Source organism: Myotis nattereri (genome assembly GCF_964212035.1).
Source record: "Myotis nattereri genome assembly, chromosome: 8".
Taxonomy (NCBI): Eukaryota; Metazoa; Chordata; class Mammalia; order Chiroptera; family Vespertilionidae; genus Myotis; species Myotis nattereri.
Window position 1 is genome coordinate 69,215,107 of NC_138083.1, and position 21,483 is coordinate 69,236,589.

General features: G+C 52.9%; 1 protein-coding gene across 1 annotated transcript in view; it reads right to left on the reverse strand.

Moving 5' to 3' along the window:
• SLC12A5 (solute carrier family 12 member 5) overlaps positions 1 to 16,418 on the reverse strand; it is a 30,513-nt gene extending 14,095 nt beyond the window's left edge. Inside the window, exons 1-12 of the mRNA XM_081097490.1 lie at positions 16,164 to 16,418; positions 10,347 to 10,441; positions 9,853 to 9,984; positions 9,367 to 9,513; positions 8,493 to 8,547; positions 7,869 to 7,999; positions 5,512 to 5,753; positions 4,554 to 4,765; positions 2,602 to 2,772; positions 2,211 to 2,309; positions 2,013 to 2,070; positions 166 to 340 (exon numbers count right to left, since the gene is read on the reverse strand). Of these exons, the coding sequence (XP_080953616.1) occupies positions 166 to 340; positions 2,013 to 2,070; positions 2,211 to 2,309; positions 2,602 to 2,772; positions 4,554 to 4,765; positions 5,512 to 5,753; positions 7,869 to 7,999; positions 8,493 to 8,547; positions 9,367 to 9,513; positions 9,853 to 9,984; positions 10,347 to 10,441; positions 16,164 to 16,215 (1,569 nt within the window). The 5' untranslated portion in view covers positions 16,216 to 16,418. The remainder of the gene's footprint in view (positions 1 to 165; positions 341 to 2,012; positions 2,071 to 2,210; positions 2,310 to 2,601; positions 2,773 to 4,553; positions 4,766 to 5,511; positions 5,754 to 7,868; positions 8,000 to 8,492; positions 8,548 to 9,366; positions 9,514 to 9,852; positions 9,985 to 10,346; positions 10,442 to 16,163) is intronic.
• Between the last annotated feature and the right edge of the window lie 5,065 nt (positions 16,419 to 21,483).

The window sequence follows — 21,483 nt, forward strand, 5'->3', positions numbered from 1 at the left end:
GCACAACCATTCTTCTTAGTGGCAGCACAGAGCAGAAGGGCCCCAGAAGGCAGTTCAAGGCTTGCTGTGGCCCTGGCTCGCCCTGTAGCCTCCCTGGGCAGGGGTCTGGCCGACTGGGATAGGGAGGGACTGTTCTCTCCACACTCTGCCCCTGCCCCCACTGACCTGCAGGAAGGGCACTATGCCATCACGAGAGATGGCCTGCAGCAGGCGGGGGGCCCCTGTGAGGCTCTGCAGCCCAGCCCCACAGGTGGAGAAGAAGGATCCGATGACGATAACCCAGGGGGAGGGCCAGGCCAGTGTGCCCACCACCAGGTTGCCACTCACAGCTTCACCGAACCTGGAATGAAGCAGCGACAGGACAGGAGATACTGGGTGAGCGATGCCACCTGGATTTCCAGGGCAGGTCTCCCTCGCCAACTTCAGAACCAACTCTGTGCCCACGGCAGAGCTCGGCTCAGTAGGGGCAAAGGGAGAGACAAAGCCCCTAATGTCCTGGGCACCTTCTGTCTGCATGACCTTGGGTAAGTCACTTCACCTCTCCTTGCCCCACTTTCCTCACCTTGTAAGACAAGAATCGTTAACAATCCGTCTCATACAACAGGTGAGAGGATAGGAGATAACACATGTAAAATACTTAGCACCGTGCCTGGAACATGGCAGTGATAGTGATTCCAGTAAAGGTCAGCTGTGAAAGCTTATGTTATCCTGGGCAAACTTCTTAACCTGTTAGAACCTCTCCATCTGAAAAGTGGGGGTTCTAGCCTCATCATCTGGTGATGGTATGTGATGTGAGAATCAAAGAAAAGCATTTTCTAACAACGATATTGTCTAAAAATGGAAGATGCTGCCTCAGTAGGTGCAGAGCCCTGTCCCTGAAATGTGCAAGCAGAGGTACGCTCAGATGGGCCGCTGCTGAAGGACTTTAAGAATCAGATGATGGGTTATACTGATGACCTGCGGAATCCCTTGCAATCTGTGGGGGGTGTCCAATTAAATAAAGTGAGATAAGTGGAGGTTAAGTTGCCCTAAACGCTAATAGGTGCAATATGTGCAAATCGTCCATTTGGCCAGGTCACTCCTCTACTTAAAACCCTCCAGAGTTTCCTCCATTTTTTGTAAAATAAAGCTCCAATTTACTGGTACCAAAAGCCAGGCCTCCAGGACTGGGTCCATCGTAAGTCTCCAGCCTCACGTCCCCCATTCCCCACCTTACAGAAGCCAGGATGGGAATGCAGAAACGACTTCTGGGACAGGGCTGCCACCTGCCCTCCTGGTGTGTATGCACCCGCCCTTCAGAAGGGAATGCTCCTGAAGCTCTAACTGCTCACAGCTACAGGCACCCGAGGGTGCAAACATGCGCGCGCACGCGTGCGCACACACACATGCAGCTGTTTCTCTCCTCCACCTTTACTCATGCTGATCTCCCTGCCTGGAATGCCTCCCCCCCGCCCTGCCCCTCTGCCCCCCAGCCATCTAAGCAATCTCTGCTCGACATTTAAAGTGGGAAGGATAAATGAGAAAATGCGTATAAGGCATTTCTAGAATCACCTCCTCCTCCTGCCCTCTGAGGACTGGATCGCAGCCCCAGAGCTGCGTGCTGTATTTTCTCACCACCCCTACTGCTCTGCATCCCAAGTCTGTCGGAAGTACAGCTACCATCCCCAAAGAGCTCCTTCAGGGCGGAAATCCTGGCTTATATATCTTTGTTAGCCCCGGAACCCTGGACAGTGACCAACACATAGACATCCAGGAAACATTAAATGAATGAATAGATTTTAAAGAAAAAGAAAAGGAAAGTGTCATTATCCTAAAGGAAATGAGGCACCATTCAAGCTCCTTGAGCTGGAGTGACATGAGAAAGATAAAATACAGTGTAAGTTGGCAAGCAATTGCCCTTGACCTCCCTCCCACAAGGCCCCTTGCACAGGTTCAGTGCCGCTGTCAGGTCTGTTTCCCAGAACTGGGCCCTGTACTCACGCCCCAGCATCAGTCCTGATTCCCTTACTTACTTGTCCCGCAGGACGACCCCCTCAATGCAGGCTCCAAACAGAATAACGGAGCTGATGTCTGCAGCAGAGAATGAAGGAGAATTCCCAGCGTGGCATCCCCCTTCATCACCACCGCTCCTGAGCCAGCGATGAACCAGCAACCGCCCCCTCTCCAGCCCTCCCGGCCCACGGTGGCCCCAGCCCAGCAGCACAGGATACAGACAGCGGAGGTGGTGGCAATGGCCAGGATGGTGCCCGTAGGAATTGACTTCTGGGCATCCCGCAGGTCCCCGGAGCGATTAGAACCAGCCATGATTCCTGTGAACAGAGCAGCTAGGACAGGAGACCAGACAGACTGGGAAGAAATTACCCCAGCCTCGGAGTCAGGAAGCCTGGGATCTGGGCTTGGCACATGGATTTGCATGAGGACTTGGGCAGTATACTCGGCTTTCCATGGCCTTAATACCCTGATCTGTCCAATGGGAACTGAATTGTGACTTCTGCCTGTGTGATGGGGGCTTTAGACTAAGAAATTCCCCCACGTTATCGTTGACCGTCCCCTACACACCCATTCCCAGGCACAGTCCTCCTTCTCCAAGCTCCCCTTCACCTGTGACTGAGGGGAAGTAGATTCCAACCAGCAGAGTGAAGTAGGAGGTCATATCACTGAAGACATAAGGATGGTCCATGTTGATAAGGGCGCCATCAGCCAGGCCCACTGAAGGCATCCCATGCTTCTCCACAATCACCCCCTTGGTCAGGTAGGAGCTCCAGAGGTTCTCTGTGGGGGAGACAGGATGCTCAGGAAAGACCAGAAGTCAGAGTGTCACAACTTTGGGGCCAGGAGGTGGGGTGGGCCAAGGTCAATCACCTCTCATTCCCCTTGGCTCTGTTTTATTTCTACTAACATTTCCTAAGCTCCTGATTTGGACCAGGCCACATGCAGGGGCTTTGCACCTGCGTCAGATTTGGTCCTTTCTCTCAAATAGCACTGTCTACTGGGGCAAAAAGACACACCTATCTCAGACTGATTCAATATCCCAAACTGGCCGAACCGGTTTGGCTCAGTGGATAGAGCGTCGGCCTGCGGATTCAAGGGTCCCGGGTTCGATTCCGGTCAAGGGCATGTACCTTGGTTGCAGGCACGTCCCCACTGTGGGGCGTGCAGGAGGCAGCTGATCGATCTCTCTCATCGATGTTTCTGACTTTCTATCCCTCTCCCTTCTTCTCTGTAAAAAATCAATAAAATATATTTTTTAAAAAAAATATCCCAAACTGATCTCACACCCACCCACCCCAAACCAGCTCCTTTCCTGGATCCCTTAGCTGGGTCAGTGGCACTAGCATCAATTCAGACACCTTGGCATTGCCCTCAACTGCTCCCTCTCCCCATCTCCATTTCAAACCCCTCACCAACTCCGGCCCATGACTCCTCCTAAATATTTCTCAAATATACCATTTCTCTTCTTTCCAGGATTCCTCCACTTTGGCACTATTGGGACCAGTTAATTCTTGGTTATGGAGGGCTGTCCTATAGCATTGTAGGATGTTTAGCAACATCCTGAGTCTACACATTAGATGCCGATAATAAGCCTCCAGTTGTGACCAGAACTGTCTCCAGACATTGCTACATGTCTCCTTGGTGCGCAGAACAGACTTGGGGAAAACCGCTACTCCATTCCAGACATCCCTCCATCACTCTAGGTCAGAAAACCATCGTCTCTCACCTGGACTCAGTGTAGCCTCCTCTTGGATTCCCTGCCTCTGGTATCTCCCCATTTTAGCCCATCCACATTAGCAGCCAGAGTGAACCTTCAGAAATGACAAGGTGGCCATGTTCCTCACTTACTCCAAACCATTTGATGGCTCTTCATTGCCCTCAGGACATAGTCCAAACTCTTTGACATAGCTTCTGAGACCCACCACAGTCTGGCTCATGCTGGCTTCTCTGACATCATTTCTTGCCCCTCCTTCTTTTTCACTTTATGTCCCAGTCATTCCAAATTACTTGTGGTTGGAAGGACACAATATGCTCTTCTGTGTCTGCACGCTTTTAGGCTAGCTGTTCTTCTGCCTGTGATATCTTTATTCCTCTAATATCACTGAAAATCTCTTATTTGTCCTTCAAAAGCTTTCTCAGATGAGTCCAGGAAGCCTTATCTTACCACCTTATACATACAACCACTCCCTCTCCTGGGAGATCTCTGTTCATTGAATGCGCATCTATGCATATTTGCTAATACATCTGTGTCTGCCTTTAGATTCCTTGAGGCCAAGGCCTGTGACTTATTGATGTTGCATTCCTGGTGCTTAGCACAGTGCTAGGCACTTGGTAGGTGCTTGTTAAATCGATGGCTTTCTTTTCTATTAAGTGATGGGCTACTCAAAGGCTTCTTTTCATCTCTACCCCTTCCTGGTTCCAAGGAACATGACCCAGAGTAGGAGATCAATTAAAACTGATTGAATTTAACTGAATCCCAAGTAGAGTCTCTTAATCCTAACTTTTTAACCCACAATCCCTGCAGCGTTCCCTGGACACCAGCCCTCTTCCGTCCCCCAGACCTTTGATGAGGCCACTAGCAGCGCCAGGAATGCCCTGGATCTCCGTGACGTTGTTTTGGGTGAAGTACTCATCACAGGTGGCATTGAGAAAGCGAGAGGAACAGAAAAGGCCCCAGAGCTGTGTGGTCACCGTCTCATTTCCTTCCCAAGCCAGCTTGGCGCAGACATCAAAGCCATGGTGAGACAGTGTGCGGTTCCCCAGGAGGCAGATCCTAGGGAGAGAGACAAGGAAGGACAGTGGGGAGGGACAGAACCTTGCTCTGGCTTCACAGCCGAATGGCCAGGGGAACTCTAAAAACACAGATGCTGGGGCCCAATATCCAGAGATTCTGATTTTATTGGGATGGAGCCCAGAATCGGCTTTTTTTTTAAGACCCCCACTCTTCCCCCCACCCAGCCCCCCCAAATGATTCTAATAGCAGCCAGAGAGCAAACCACCTTAGCGCAATGCTGCGTTTCAGCACCATGGACAGCAGTCTCCGCGCCGCCCTTCTGGGCAGTGGATGTAGGGGAACCTGTCCTAGTAAAGAGGCAGGACCAACAGAGATCTGAGCTCCCTAGACCTTCCCTTCTGTGTACTTTCCCATGACGGAGAAGGTATTTAACACTAAGTGGTTGCCCCATTCCAGGAGCTTGTCCCCACCCATAAAATGTTTCCCCAACACAGTGTTTATCCCTCCAGAAATCATTCCACTTGATTCTTTCTGTTCATCCCCACAGCAAGCATTTGACTCTCATAAGGGAAACTGTGCCCAACTCCAGAAATATCATGCCACTCTGAATAGACTTCCCCCAAACTAGAAGGTATTTTCCCTCTCAAGGGAGATTGCTCTAAATTCACAACTACTCTGATTCTGAGAGATGGGAACAAAGGGTTGGCATAGGGTGGTGTGCAGACCATGAAACTGGGCCATGGAGGAGGAGGACGATGCCTTAGGCTCAGAGTAGCAGCACTTACGGGAAGTAGGGCGGGTCAAAGGCAGATTTGATGACCCCAGCATAGATGGCCAGGATGGAGAGGATGACACAACCCAGGAAGACAAGGGCAAACTTGTTGACATACTTGACACCCACAAATACCACAGTGGCCATACAGGTGAGCACACAGGTGCCATATACACGCATATTGTTCAACATGGCTGAGGCCTCCCCGCTGGCATCTTCTGCCTTAAAAATGGCCATAGCTGGGAAGAGGTAAGCCTGTGAGAAAGGGGCAAGGAGGTCAGGCAACTAACCCAGTAAGAACCAACTGAGAATCACCCCAAGAAAATAACCTGATGTGCAGTCAGAGATTTGGAGAAAAGATTCCAGTCACAGCAAATTTACAGTATGCAAGACTAGAATGGCATCCACTGATAAGGGAATGGTTAAGAAAATCATAGGCTAGCCTGCAAGGTTTATTACACAGTCATTAGAAATGATATTGCAGCCCAGCTGGTGTCTCAGTGGTTGACCTATGAATCAGGAAGTGACAGTGCAATTCCCTGTCGATGCACATGCCCAGCTTTTGGGCTCCATTCCCAACAGGGGGATGCAGGAGGCAGTCAATCAATGATTCTCATCACTTATGTTTCTATCTTTCTCTCCCTCTCCCTTCCTCTCTGAAATCAATTTAAAAATATATTTTTAAGTGATATTATGAAAATGTTGGCAGTAATTTTAATTTCTATTATTTTGTGATCAAGTATAAGTCTTAATAATTATATATTGTTTTTATTATTTCTAATAGAAAGGCAGAAACAAATTAGGTAGTCATCATTAGGATATTGGGTGAATAAATTACGATATTCCCACATACACTATGGTGCTATTAAAAAGGATAAATGGGTTTATATAACTGACTCAAAAAGCTATTCATGTTATATTAGGTACAAACAATCAAGTTTTAGAAAATGTGTTTATGATCTCATTTTTGTAAATACATATATGTACTCGTACCTAAACATATAAATATATGCATAATAATGTATGTATGTGTAGATACAGCAAAATATTAACAGTAGTTTTCCCTGAATGGTGAAAATGTGGAGAATCTTTATTTTTTTTGCACATCTGTATTTTCTATAATTTCTGTACTAAATATTAATGTTTATATTCTTACAAAAGTTATTTTCATTTGCAAATTATATGTACAAAGAGAGTTTTGAGTTATTTAGGAAAATCTGTACAGAATACAATATCACATAGAAAAAAACTGAAAAAAATACACCCAAATGTTAATGATTTTCTTTGGGCGATTGTTATTTCCTTTTTTACATTCTTTGATATTTTTCCAATTTATGCAAGTGGCAGAATTGCTTTGATAATAATTTGCAAATTATTTAGTTTTGTAAAAGTCATCATTCTCTCATCATGTGGCTCCTCAGGTCTTTCGCTCTCCATTCTGCCCCCAAACCAGAAGCTGCGACTACTTTTAGCCCTAGTTCTCCAAGACGGTGTGGTAGAGTGAACAATCACTGGTGTGAGGGTCAGAAAGACACAGGTTCACACCTTCCACACGTTCATATCCCTTCCTTAAACTCTCTGAGCCTTGCTTTCTTCATCTGTAAAATGGGGACAACTTCTAACTCATAGGAGAGTCAGGGATAAAATAAAATGATACATCGCAGGCCATGGGGCCTGGATAAAGTGGGAGCTTGGGAAGTGTCAGCCCCACTGTCTATATACCAAGGAACCCTCTTCAGCTCCCAACTCCTCCAGAAGGGGCAGGAAGAACGGAGACCAAAGTCAGCAGCCGTCTCCTTTAGACACTGCCCAGCAACCTGACTTCTCTTCACTACTCCAGATAGATGTCTTTACTCGGCTCCCTCTTAGCCTTCCTCCCTTTTGCAATTGACTAGCCATCAGCCCTCCATAATGAACATTCATAGGGGACTTAGCACAGCCCCTGGCACATGGTCAGCAGCCACTAAATAGTCAACTATTGTGTGACATGACTATCACTATTTCTGCCTTGATTTTACTTTTATCCACCTACCTCTGCCACTTGGTTGCTGAGTGACCTTGAGCAAGTCATTTCGTTTCTCTGAGCTTCTCATTTGTAAATGGGCGTAATGATACTTAAATTTCATGAGGGTTCAAGATAATGACTGTGAAGTACTTGGAACTCTGCTGAGAGCACAGTGGGTGCCTGATAAACGGCAGCTGTTCGTGTTACATAATTATTGCATCTTGTCTCCCCAACTAGACCGTGAACTCTTCACAAAGAGAAGCACATCTGATTTCCCTTTGGCCTCACTGAGCGGCCTCTAGGAGGTGTCCAGGGAGCACTGGTTAAAGCCTGGGGCCCCACACCTCCTCCTTGGCCCCTCTCACCAGCAGGATTTCGATGGTGCCCAAGATGTACATGGCCCCAGCAAAGGTAGTGCCCAGGTAGAAGCAGAGGCCCACGGCGCCCCCAAACTCTGGACCCAGAGACCTGGAAATCATGTAGTAGGAGCCGCCAGCTGCAGAAAAAGACCTAGTATCAGTGAGAGGTTCAAGAGCACTGGGCTATCGTTGCGGGTAAGGAGGACGTAGGAACAGAGGCGGGAAGGTGATTGCTCTGAGCCTCATGGGCCTTACAGACTGGAGTCCTAGGACTGGTGGGAGACCCAGCTAGCCACTCTGAAAAGATTTTGCAGCACTAATTACCACGTTGCTAACGACCCCTCTAAGGAGGTCATGGCTCAGAACGTAGGGTGATGGAGAAGAGAGTCTCAGGCAAAGGGAGAGCTTGCATTGCCCTGCCCAGCACCATAAATGGCCTCCCTTGCCCCCCCTTAATGAGATTGCCCCAGGCTGCCCCACAAACATCATAGCCCAGTCCCCGTTCGGCAGTATGGCCTGTCTTGGGTCCTGATAGCCCCAAAGCCCAAGGCACTATCCTTCCTTCCAACTATCCAGGCCCCTCTTCCAACCATTCAGGCCCATCCCCTGTAAGAAACCCCAATTACATACCAGGCACCACACCATTGGTTGCAATTGCGCTCATGGAGATGGCTGTGAGCATCGTCTGTGAGGAGAGAGATCATCAGAGTGGCGGCTGGAAGGGGGGCCGCAGTGGCCTGGGTGGGGGCCAAACCTTATGCCCCATAAACATTGCCAAACCCACAAGTCCTCTTCCACTGAGCTTCTCCCTGGTCCCATTCCAACTTCTACTCCTGCCAAGTCCTTCTTGTCAAGAAAAGCTCTTATTCACCATTCAATGGGCCTACCACAAGCTACAGCACCAGAGAGCTCTGGAAATCCCAGCCTGGCCTCTGACCAGCTGTCTGGCCGGGGACAAGTCACTTCACTCTCGAAGCCTCAGTTTCTTCATCTACAAAATAGGGTACTCGCTTTAGCACTGACTGCCTCACAGGCAAAGGTGGCTCAAAGGTCACATGTAGAGAAACGGAAATGTGATGTATATGTCTAGTGAATAGTTGATGTTTTAGAGAGGGTAGGAAGAATTCTGTTACAAAACTGTGACACAGAATCCCATTTCTTGTGAGTCTAGACTCTAGACCTACCAAAATGTTAACTAGTGTGTGATTATAGGTGAATTTTATTTCTTTCTGGACATCTATCTTTTTCATCAATGAATTGGCATTACTTGTGTAATTACACACATACACACACAAGACACATCCAGGTGAAACCTGGTTAAGAGCCATCAGGGACTAGCCTGTGAGAGGCAGGAAGGACCAGTCAGACCTAATTTACTCTCAAAGATCATATGCAGTGGTTCCTATAAAAAGCTCAGGTCTCATGCTTCCCCGCTCCCTCTCCCACCCCAAGGCCCTGCTCAGCCCAGCTGCCAGGGAGTGGGAGAGGGGAGGGTGTCACTCACACAGGAGCAGCAGAGGAGGACCATACAAAAGGACTCCATGATGCCTGCAATGCCCACCACCCAAGTGAGTCGCAGGAAGAGGATGACACCAAAGATGTTCTGCAGGCACGGTAGGTACACACCCATGAAGGTGCCCATGCGTGGGGCCTGCCAGGGAAGCCAGTGTCAGTTTCTGTAGCCCCTAATCACCCCCAAACCCACAAGCCCACTCCTCCTCCCTTTGTCCTTCATCCCCCACTTTCTTATTCTCTCCATCTCCACCCCTTCATCTCTCTTCCCCCTGATTCCTCTTCCCATTTCCCAGCCTTCATGCCTGCATCACCCCTCCTTCAAACCAACCCACCCTCCTCCCTTCTATCGCTATCCCTCATCTCCCTTCCCTCCGCCCCCAAATCCTATCCCTTCATCCGAATCTGTTTTCCTTCCCCAATCTTTTCTCCCTTCCATCCGGCCTTCCTCTCTCTTTGTTCTTCCCAAGGCCCTCACCTGTACCGGCTTCTTTTTTCCACCCTCATTGTTTTCTGCTTCTTCATGCTCCCTACTTCCTTGGGGTAGGTTGGTGTAGTTGGCCAGGCCACTAAGCAGGGAGGACACCATGGGGCTGGTGTCCATCTCCTCCTGTGGTGGGAGGTGGCAGCGTTAGGACGCTAGAGCCTCAGGGAGGGGAGGAGGGTGAGCTGGATGGGAGGAGGCAGAGAGATATGGGGACAAGGAAGGCAAACCTTGGAGGATGAGATAAGATGAAAAGGGAGGAGGAGGGGGCAAGGAGAACAGGGAAGAGGATGATAGGATGGGGATAAAGAGTAGCAGAGGTACAGGGAAGGAGAAGGAGCTGAGGGAGGCTCAAGAAAGAAGACGGACCGACAGAGAGATGGAGAGGAGGGAGGGAGGGAGGGAGGGAGGGAGGGAGGGAGGGAGGGAGGATCTGATACATATGGAGATGAACTGTGGGTGGAGGCCCAAGACCCCTGGCAACCCACCTCAAACAGGGCCATGTTCTTGCCATCGTACTCCTTTCCCTTCTCCGTGTCGGTGCTGTTGATGAAGGGGCTGCTCTCCTTGGGGTTGCCATCACCTGAGAAGGCAGAGGAGTCAGTGGTCTGGCACCAACTGGTGGTCATCCATCTGCCTGGGCCAATGCAGCCGTATGGCCACTTTACCTCTCTCGCCCTCGGTGTGCACATGGGAGACATGGAGCTAATACTACCTCCCTTGAAGATTTTATTTTATTTATTTTACAAATATTTTTTATTGATTTCAGAGAGGAAGGGAGAGGAAGAGAGAGATAGAAACATCAATGATCGGAGAGAATCATTGATTGACTGCCTCTTGCACATCCCACACTGGGGATGGAGCCCACAATCCAGGCATGTGCCCTGACCAGGAACCAAACCCTGACTTCCTGGTTCCTAGATCAATGCTCAACCACTGGGCCACACCGGCTGGGCCTCCCTTGACGAATTTTAGTTGACAGCATGTTTAAAGAGCCTAGTGCACTCCTTGGCACATACTAGGTATTTAATGAAAGGGTGAATGCTTCCTTGCTCTTGGGGGTCCTGTCTCATTCATCAGGGTATCCTAGATTCTCCAGGGCCCCTCCTTGACCATAACTGGGCCCATCAGGTGTTTTGGGGTAGAAGCATGCTTTTTCCTGGAGAAAAAACTACAGCCTGAGGCCCCAAGGATACTCTACCTCTTGGGCACCTCCTATGCCCCTCATTCATCTTCAGTCAACATGTATTTGCTGGATATCTGCCATGTGCCAATATCAGCACCGGGATGGAGGAAAAGTAAAAGGCAGAATAAGACACCACTCCTGCCCTCAGGGAACCCAAGAGCAGGGGAGATGAACCAGTAACCAGAAATTTCCAACCCAGAGTGGTAAGTTCTGTGATAGAAGATGAATAGGGACTGTAGGAACACAGGAGAGGCTTTCAGCCCAGCCTGGGAGGTCAGGGAAGACTTCCCAGAGGAAGTGACGTGTTGGCTGAGAACTGAAGGATGAGTAAGAGTTAGAATGGGAGGGAGGCAGGAGGGTGTTCCAGGCAGACAGAAGAGCAGAACAGCATGTTCGGTGGCCCAGAGGCGAGAGTGAACAGAGTGGGTTAGAGGAGCTGAAAGAAGTTTGATCTGGCTGGAGTCTGAAGAAAGAGCACGGGGGAGGGAGGGGAGAGACGGACCTGAAGGATGGGGAGTGCATAGGAAAAGATGAGCCTGGTATAATACATGTGGGCTGGGGCCTTACACAATTAGCAGGCCCTGTTACAGATTTTGGACCTCACCCAGAGAACAATGGAAAGTCATTGAAGGCAAAGAAGTGCCATGAACAGACCTGTATTTTAGAGCAATCACTCTGGCCTTTAGATGAAGAATACAGATGCTAGTTAGGGACTTCAGTAATCTAGGCGAGGGCTGATGACACAGACCCGAGCAACGCAGGGCAATGGACAGACTCAAGAATGATTGGCACATATCTCTACGCCAGATGTCTGGGAATGGAAGAAGGAATCTAGAGTAACGCCTGGGGTTTCTAGCATGGATAAATGGTTGGATCATGGTGCTATTTACTAATGGGAAAGGGGGAGATGAGGGGTGGAGAAGATGCTGGATTTGATTGAGAGTGAGGCACTGTGGGACACTCAACTGAATAAGTCTAGAAGCCACTTGGATATGCCATCAGTCTGAGACCCGGGAAAGAGGCTGGGCAGGAGAAAGAGGTGGGGGTAACTCATCAGAAAAACATATAAATATAAATAAATAAATACGTGTGTAGGAAGTGTGTGAAAACAAGGGCCTGGATGAAATCACCCAAGGAGAAAGTCGCTTCGGCATCAAGGAGAGGGAGGGCCCTTTCAACGAGATATAAGGGACCCTAAAGGCACAGTCCTTTAGCTCCAGCCATGCCCCTTTCTCAGGGCGCGGGCTGAGTCCCAGTAGCAGATTCCCCTCTGGACCTGCAGAAAGTCCCCATTGACCAAAGTCCAAGTGAAGCTGAGGCCCTCCATATTCGGAATCGCCTGTCCCTCTCTCCTGACCCGCCCCCTCTCTTCCTCTCACTTTCCTTCTCCGGCTCCCTCTGTCCAAATCCTCCCCATCCTCCTTACCTCCTAGAAACCTTACTTAGTCTCCCGGTCAGGGTCCTTCCCCAGAGAATGACCTGTTATAACTCCAGTCTCATCCTGACTCCACGTTGTAAAAGGGGAAAGAGGCGATGCCCACTATCTCCTGCCACCACCTCATTCATCAAGCCAGGTACGACTCCTGGTCCCCAAACGGGGGCCACCACCTACTCTTCCTTTTCCTCACATATGTGAGTTCCTGGGAATAGCAGGCCGGCCTCCCAGTGGAAGCCTGGGACGTAACAGTTGCTCAGGAAGAAGTCTTGGGAAGTAAATTTCACCAGGCTCCCTTCCTGACTCCAGGGTTTCAGAAGAGCTGCCTGGGGCCAGAGAACAGGAGAAATAAGAGTGAAGTGCGTTCCTCCTCCTTTGAAAATGCTGACAAGGGGCCTCATGTTCTCGCCTCGACATGGTAGGAGCTGGTGGGTTTGAGGGGGATGAGAGAGAACAAATTCCTTAGTGGTGAAGCAAGCAGGCTGGAGTCAAAATTTAGGTTTCAGTCGCAGCTTCACTAGCTGTGCTGAGACAGCTGAGCAAGTCGCTTACACTCTAAGCCTCAGTTTCCCCCTTTGAGGCTTAACCGAAAGGACTGCTGGGCTTAAGTGCAATAATGTCTGTAATGCGTGCCTGGCACATCCTGGAGCTATTACAGTCACGGCTATTACTGGTACACGTGGAGCCCGCCCTGCCCGGACTCCCCGTCCCACACTCTGCCCGGCGGCAAGAGGCAGGGCCGTCTCCGGCGGGGCTGGGTTCCTCTTCGAGCAGCGACTGCTCCTCGGGCCAGGCAGCTAGACGCGAGAGCCCCTCCTCTCTGCCTTTCACGCCCCTGCATCCCCCAGCCTCTTCCTTCGTGGGGACCCGAGGCGCGCGCGGGGCAGGAAGGGGGGCGTCCTGACTGGAGCCTGCAACTAGGTAGCCCGGTACCAGTTTCCAAGGCGACCGCGCGGGCCGAGAGCGCCGCGCAGAGCCGGCCACGCGCCCGCAGCCGCTTATGTAAGCGACGCGCAGCGCGGAGCCAGACTCCAGGCAGGATCGCAGCCAGGAAATGAGAGCAGGGGAGGGGGCGGCTCAGGAGGCTGGCTCTGGGTCCTGCCTTTCCACCCGCCGACCGGACGGGACGCCAGGCCCCCGGCCGCCCCTGCCAGAGCTGACTGCCCCTCCCTGGAACCAGGCGCACTGGTTGGGGGCGGTGTGGGGCGGGTGAGCTTCAGGAGTTCTCCAGGGGGCAGGACTGCGAAGGGGGAACTCGTCCAGATTCCCCAGAGCCGGGAGTCAGGACGGTGGGGGAGTGCCTAGTGGAGCGTGCGAGGGAGGCAGGGCCAGACTGAGGCTGAGCCCTCTCCGCCCCCGCCCCCTGGGAGCTCTCAACCCGAATCGGCTTTCAATTAAGCTGCCGCGGCCAGAGCTCCCGGGGAGGAAACCGGCGAGCGCGGCGGGCTAAGGAACCTCCTCCCTATGGGCCTGGGGCCAGGCCTGGGGGAATTCCCAAAGGAGATTGGGGTAGTGGGGGAGCGCGTCAGCCCCCCAGGAGAAAGGAGACCCGGAGGCCAGAGATAATAAATACCTTGGGTTCTTCTTCAGTCCAGAGAAGCCCTTTTACTCGGACCATTCCCATCTACCTGAGGTCAGCACCCGGGTTTCCCCCACCCACATCCCCAAGAACTTTGGATCACAGATGCCAGGGGCTCTCGCCTGAGGGTCCCTCTTCCCACAACCTCAACAGGTCCTTAAAACCGCCAACCATCTTCTCCAGCTGCCTCTGAGAGGCCTTCTCTCTCTGGGACCCAAAACGCCTGACCCAGGTTTGGAACACCCTAGTTCCAGGTCCTGGCCACTGTATGGAGAGAATGTGTCTCCAGATGGGCCTACCACATTCAGAGTCTAGAAACTGATGGGGAGGGTGTGGAGCTGAAGGGAGTGACTAGTTCCACTCCTGCTCTGCACACATAGGCCTCCTGAGACCCCATGGAAACCCCACGGCCCAGTAGGGCACCAACCACGGGGCTCAGGCCGTACCCGTTGTCTGGGGGAGCAGAGAGATGATCTCTCAGGTTCAGTTCCTGTCCTCAGAGTGGAGACATCCGAAGGGAGTCCCAGACCGGAATGGGCTCCCTTCGTTCCCTGCGCACAGCGTGGCGATGCCTGATTCTGCCGCAGACTCCACTTAACCAAACCCCTCCCCCTCCCCCCCCCCCACACAGTCTCAGCCTGTTGGGGAAGGGGGCGGCTTAGAGATGAGGCCGCCCTAATGTGACGGGGAGGTAGATGAGATGGCCAGCCACTAGTTTAGACCCCTGTAGACCACTCAGACCCAGGGAGGAAGAGGGTCTCAGACAAAGGATGGATACCCTGGTGTCCACAGCCTTCCCAAGCGGCCACTTGGCTCTGCCTCCTTTTCCGGATCTGAAGGACTTCAAGTCCAGGCTGCCAGTCCTGGGAGGACCCCCGCTCTTTCAGTCCTTGGGACCCTCGGCCACCCCCTGGGGAGGTCTTCAAGAGTCCTGGCCCAGAGGGTCAAGCTATGCCCAGGGGAGCGTTTGTAGGCGCTGAGCGCAGACAGCTGGAGCGGGAGGCGCGCTAGTGCGCGAGGGACGCAGCGCCGCTGGAGGGTGGGGGTGGGGGCGGCTGACAACCGTGATGGATGGCTGAGACCGCTGGGGGGCGGCGGGGGCCTGGGAGCCCAAGGGGGTGGCTGGCCCCTAAGACCTCGGAGCAGGGACACCGCGGAGGAGGGCGGGGGAGAGCCGAAGCAGCAGAAGGACTTGTTCCAAACCCTTGGGCTCCTAGCGAGTCTCCGCACCCACCGCAGCGCGTCCGCAGTGTCCGCGCCGCGGCGGCGCCGGGATTCAGCAGCTGGAACCCCATTCCCGGGGCCTTCCTGAGGCGGCTAGCAGAACTGGCTAGAAAGACTCCCCCCGGCCCCGACCTGGAGCCCTCACTGCCATCCCAGGGTACCGAGGGGAAGGGGAAAGAGGGAAGAAAGGAGAGAGATCTTGCTTCCCGTCCTGAATAGGAACCCACGGGCACGCAAGAGGGAAAGGCAGATTCCGCAAAGTAGAGCTGACAATCTTCGGGGGAGGCACGCTCCATTCTGAGGTTGGATCTCGGGCAGCTTTGGGGGAGGGGGCCCGGATTGCACCAAGTGCCCTCTTAAGGAGACACCGCAGCCCGGACGGGGCCGTCATGTGGCTCCAGCCCCTCATAAGTACCTTCCCCTTATCTTTCAGCCGGAAGTCTCAGAGAGAGGGACTGCAGCAGACTGTGCCCTCCCCCCGCCCCCACGACACCAGTCAACACTCTGCGCCAGGACGCCAGGGTCCCTTATGGGGGAAAGGAGCCCTCCTTCCGCCCGTCGAGCTCCACGTCAGCCCATTCTAGCTCTTCCATGGCCTTCCCACCGCCTCCCCCGCTCGGTTAACCTACGTCTGCCTCCCGGGCGGTGGGCAATGGCAACCCCTCGGCCCCCAGCCCGGCCCCAGGAGGAGCGCATTCCAACACCTCGGACAGCGCCTGGCGCATTCCAATGGAACAAGGCTGCAGGCCGCCCGGGGTGCCCACCGCCCCGGTCATTCCCAGCCTCTTCTCTGAAGGAGGCGGCCCCCACTCTGCCTCTAACCCCAGAGCTGCCTCCTCTCCTCGCTGCCCCCACCTCGCCGCCCCCGGGCCGCTGCTTACCGGGGTTGGCTCCCCCATCGCCGTCCTCGCAGTCCGTCAGGTTGTTTAGCATGGTGGCAGCGCCGCGCCGGGCCCGGGGATGGCTGCGCTGCCTCGCCCGCGCCCCTCTGCCCGCCTTCTCCGCTCTCTCGCTCGCTCTAGCTCTCGCTCGCCCTCCGCTCCACGGAGGAAGAAGCTGCAGTGCCCGCCCGCCCGGCGCACACACACTCGCACACGGACACACGCTCACACCCGCGCGCGCCCCCTCTCAGCGGCGGCGCTGCTCACCTCATCCCGTATGCAGGAGGCGTGAGCCACTGGCGGGGTTGGGGGGGGGAGCGCGGGAGGGGGGCAGAAGAGGGGAGGGCAGAGCTGGCCTGGGGGCCCCCTCGGACTAAAACTGAGGGCTTGCCCGGGTGGGATCGAGAGGGTGCTGCAGGGGACAGGGGCCTCGCCTCCCTGCCGCAGACACAGCTCAGCCCGCCCCCCACTCTCGGGCGCAGGCGGGGCCGGCACGTGGGCAGGTGCCATCCCGCGCCCTAAAAATAACGGCAGGGAACTAGGTCGCGGCCGTGGGGAAGCGGCCCCGCAGCGGCTGCCTGGCTGGGGGTCTGGGGCGACCCCTAGGGGGAAGATGAGATGCCAAGGGTGGGGCACCAGGGACTACGGGTCCCTGGAGAGCCTGTCTGCAAAGCTGGGGAGGCCAGGCCGGAAGAGGGGTGGGGAAACAGACCCTTTCCCATCTCGCTGTTCCAGAGGTTGGCTGAGGATGTGGAAAGACCAGAGGCCGTAACTGAAGTCCTGTGCTGCCCCCATGGGGGGACTCAGGCTCTACCTGGCCATCCAGCCGTAAGACTGGGGGAGTGGAGCCTGAGGAGTTGCAATGAACCCTCTCACTGTGCTTGGCTGACAAGAGTCATAGCATCTCACCCCCAAGACAAATCCCTGGAGTCCACAGACAGGGGCCCTCTGACTGTGCAGTGACCCTGGGAAGGAGACATGGTGGAGAGGAGAGAACGCAGCAGTGAGGTTCTAGGGAGCATAGCTCCCCATCAGCGAGGTGCGGGCCCTAGGAAAGGCAGGCCAGCCAGAGGCGGGCCAGGGACAGCGTGGGGGAGGGGGAATGGGGCCGCCTGTCGGTTGGGACCAGATTTTCTCCCGGGGCAGGAGTGTCTAATCCCCTAATCCAGGATTGCTTTCTGAGGATTCCAGAGCTGACAGGCCGTCTGTGCTCCTCTCCCTCACCTGACACAGGTCCCCTAGAAGCTTGATTGTCCAGGGACCCCTCAGCACACCTAGATCCAGGCTGGAGCCTGTGGTGGAGACATCTCAGAAAGCAGCATCAGAGGCTTGGACCCTCTGAGTCTCTGGAAGATCTAAACATCAAAGGGTGAGAACAGATGAAGGGGAAATGACTTTCAGACTCACCCTGGCTAGCCACCAACACTAGCCCGCTAAGTTCCAGAAGAGTTCTGGGGTTGGAAGGGATGGCATCAATCATCTTATCTAATGCATGGCTTTCATTTGGCAGATGAGAAAGTTAAGGCCCGAAGAGGAGAAATAAATGGCTGTGTGTGAACACAATGCCAGTAAATGGCAGAACGCGGTCTAGGAGCCAGGTTGCTTTATTCCAGTTTAGGGCTCTGCTCCTCAGCACAACCTCTTTTTAAACTGCCCTGCCTCCTACAGAAAGGACCTCTGATTCTTGGCTTCTAACAAAGAAACAGGGACTGGGTCTGAGCTACGCTTTCTCCCTTTTCTTGTGCTCGGATTTCCGAGTCACCAGACTGGAGTGCCCTCCTGCCTTGGAAGTGAAGGTGGACCCAGAAGACCGTCAGGTCTTCTTTTAGACCTTCCTAAAAGCCATCCATGTGACTGACTGGAGACCTGATTCTAGGATGTGGCCTTCAGAACCATGGACAGGGCCCGCGGTTCAGATTCCCCTGTACCCATTTGTCCGTGATGGTTCACATTGAGTCAGCCAGAGAGTCTTCGGCAGCTGACTGAAAGGGGACTCTGAGGGACCCACCAATAAGGTATCAGAGCCACTGGGTTCTGTGGATGCTGGAAGGACTCTAGAGTGAAGAGCTAGCTATTCAGACAGGTGTGAAAATTGGACTTGGCTTTCCCAGAGGAAAAAAAATACCCCCCAAAAATTAAATAAGTTTGAATTGGTGACAGGGGTTAAAAGGAGAGCAGTAGGGTAGGCTAGTGTGCAAGAGCTCCTAAGCACTCCACTACACACACCACCAGCAGCAACAGCATTATGGTTTTGCATGACTCTGTAGAGACAGGTAACAGAGTAAAACAGGCAGTAGGCTTGCCTGGGATATGCTGTGAAATAAATTAAATGCTGAGTTTTTTGGGTTTTTTTTTCAACAAACCCAGGTCTGGGATGGTCTCCTGGGGGTATTTCCCTTCATTTGTAGGCCAGAGCCTTAGCCACTCAGGTACTGAGCCCGTCCGTGGGGGAAACCTAGATCCTAAGGGAGTTCAGGTGAAGATAGTAGGAGTGACTCCTCTTCCCCTCGGTGTCCCGTATGTCCACCCTCACCACAGCTCCCATCTCATGAGGCATCTGGGATTCAGGAAATAATGCTGCCATCCTGTCTTCTGCCCCAAAATTCTGCATAGCCGTGGGCAAGACTAAGGTCCTCTCTCAGGGATTCAGTATCTCCATCTTGAAACTGAAAGGGTGAGGCTACATCATCCATGGAACTTCTTCCCTCTCTGAAAACTCCTAATGTTCTCTCCATTTATCTCAGACTAACATCATGGAGCCCAGACCAAGTGAAGTCGGAGTCCCAAGGGTAGACCCCAGACCTTCAATTCACACACCCCACCTTTCAAGGAGACTGGTCCCTATTCTGGCCTCAGGCAAATGCTCTGCAGTGAGGCTTTGAGAAAACACATTGCAGGCATCTTGTGCACTGCCAGCTTGGCCTTGGCCAGATGACCAGCAAGATGTCCCTCAGCTCTGAGCCCAGGAATATGGCTTCCAGTTCAGCACCCCATCCCCACCCAGAGCCCCCGGAAGATCTAGCTAGAGAGGAACCCTCTCAGGAAAGCACACAAGATGCAGAGCTGAGCAGGGCCCTATTTTTGAATTCTGAGTCTCTAAAACTGATTCCCTCTCCCACCTTGTACTTCTCAGAGAGAAAAATATTCAGAGAAGCTGCCTCCTAAGTATCAGGATTGAGACTTGTATAATTTACCTTTTATCACTCCCCATTTATGGGGAAGTTGGTTTAGAAATGGAAAGATGCAATTTTCTTCATGGGGTGAACCTGTGGCAGATCTGGGCTAGTATCCAGATTCCTGATCTCCAGTCCAGAGCTCCATCCACTGAACCAGAATTGGAGGAAGCTGGAGCCACCTGATTGGTTCCTCCTTCCATGGGAGGCAGACATAGTGTTCCTCCTCGTGACTCAATCTCTATCCATCCTTATGCCCACATCATTACCCCAGGACCTAACCCACCCACCCCAGTTCTGACCTCATGGAGTCAAAGCCCTGAACTCCCTCCTTCACTCTTCTCTCCCCACCTGCAATCCCCATTCTCCAGACCCAAAATCCTCGCAGTGAATTGATGAGTCCAGCGCACAGCACACCCCACACACAGGGCTCACTGCAGAGCATGTCAACCACCATCGTCTCCGTGGCAACCAGGGGCTTAATTAACAGGCTGCAGCCCCATCACCATGACAATGGCACCCCAACAGTCCCCCATTCCCCTACAGATTCAGACCATCTTCCCTCTTTCTCAATCTGGACCCCCTTCTCACTGTACCCACCCCCCACCCCCATCCCACCTGGAGAGCTGAGGCCCAAAGATCTCTCTGGTTCATTGAGAAGAGGGGAGGGGAGATGAGGGGGATGAGAGAGAGAGAAAGAGAGAGAGAGAGGCCTGTCACTATGGCAACTGCAGCCACGTTCATAACCAGTTTGTTGCCATGGAGATTCCCAGGGCTCACCTTGGGCTGAGGTACTGGGCAGTGAGGTTCTGAGCCCTGGCTTAAAGATGGGGTGACTGGAGAACTCCTTGGACAGTTTGGAGATCTATAGATCTGATATTTACAGCAATAATCCAGTGTCATTCTTCCCAATTTATAGGCAGACTGAAACATGAGGTTTGGGTATGGGAAAAGCAGAGAACGTCACCCTTCTAGATCAAGGATCTTAGCCTGTTTGTGGCTAGAAAAACCCTCATAAAGTTTCTTGGTCAACTCCTTTACACTATAGATGAGAGAATTGGGGTCCAGAGAGGGGAAGCAAGGCCACCCACAGAATCTGAGCTAGAGTGTGGGTGGGCTACCTTGTGATCTTGCTCTATCCCCCTAGCATCAGTTGGCTCTCTCTCACTCCATGGGGACACATCCCAATTCCTGTTAGTCTTAGCCCAGGCTCAGGGCTCTTTCTACTACCCTGCCTTCCTCCTTGATAACTGAGGCACAGCAGGGAATGGTATAAAGGGATGAGGGAGTAGTTCAGAGTTGTTACAACTGGTCAGGTCCACTTCCATCCAGCCAACTCGCCATCCATCTTCCCATGGTACAGATGAGACAACTGAGGCATGGGGGCTACAGTGCAGGGTTACTGGTAGATTAGAGACTTGCTTCTTTCACCCCTGTATGCCATGTTCCCACCTGTACTGACCCCCTGGCAGCAGGAAGCACCTCCAGGAACAAACTCCACTCCCTTAGTCCAGAATGAAAGGCAATGCTCATATGCAAGTGGCCTGCAAACCCTCCCCTAAGCCTTCCCCCGCCTTACACGTGCTGTCACCACTCCCTGTGGGCCTGGGTGGGGATAGGAGGTGGGGAGAGTACCTCCCTGGGGCCAGAGGGCTGCACAGGAACAGCTGTGGGAAAGGTGCCATCAGATGTTTGGTCTCCCTAGGGAGCCCTTATCCACTTCCCCAGGCAGCGACCTATCAAGGAGGAGGCACCAGCCCTAGAGCAGCCAGTTTGGTTCAGTGAATAGAGCATTGGCCTGCAGACTGAAGGGTCTCAGGTTCGATTCTGAGTCAGGGTACATGCCCGGGCTGTGGGCTAGATCCCCAGTTTGGGGCATGCAGGAGGCAGCCGGTCAATAATTCCCTCTCATCATTGATGCTTCTCTCTCTCTTTCTCCCTCTCCCTTTCTCTCTGAAATCAATAAAAATATATTTTTTTTTAAAAAAAAAAAAGGAAGAAGAAAGGAGGAGGTACTGGAGGCTATTACAGGTCCTTCACCCAAATTATTCTCCAGATGGAACTTCCAATGAACTCAGCACAAGTACCCACCCCACAGATAGACACAGAAATACACACATCAACATGCCCATCAACACTCTGTCATA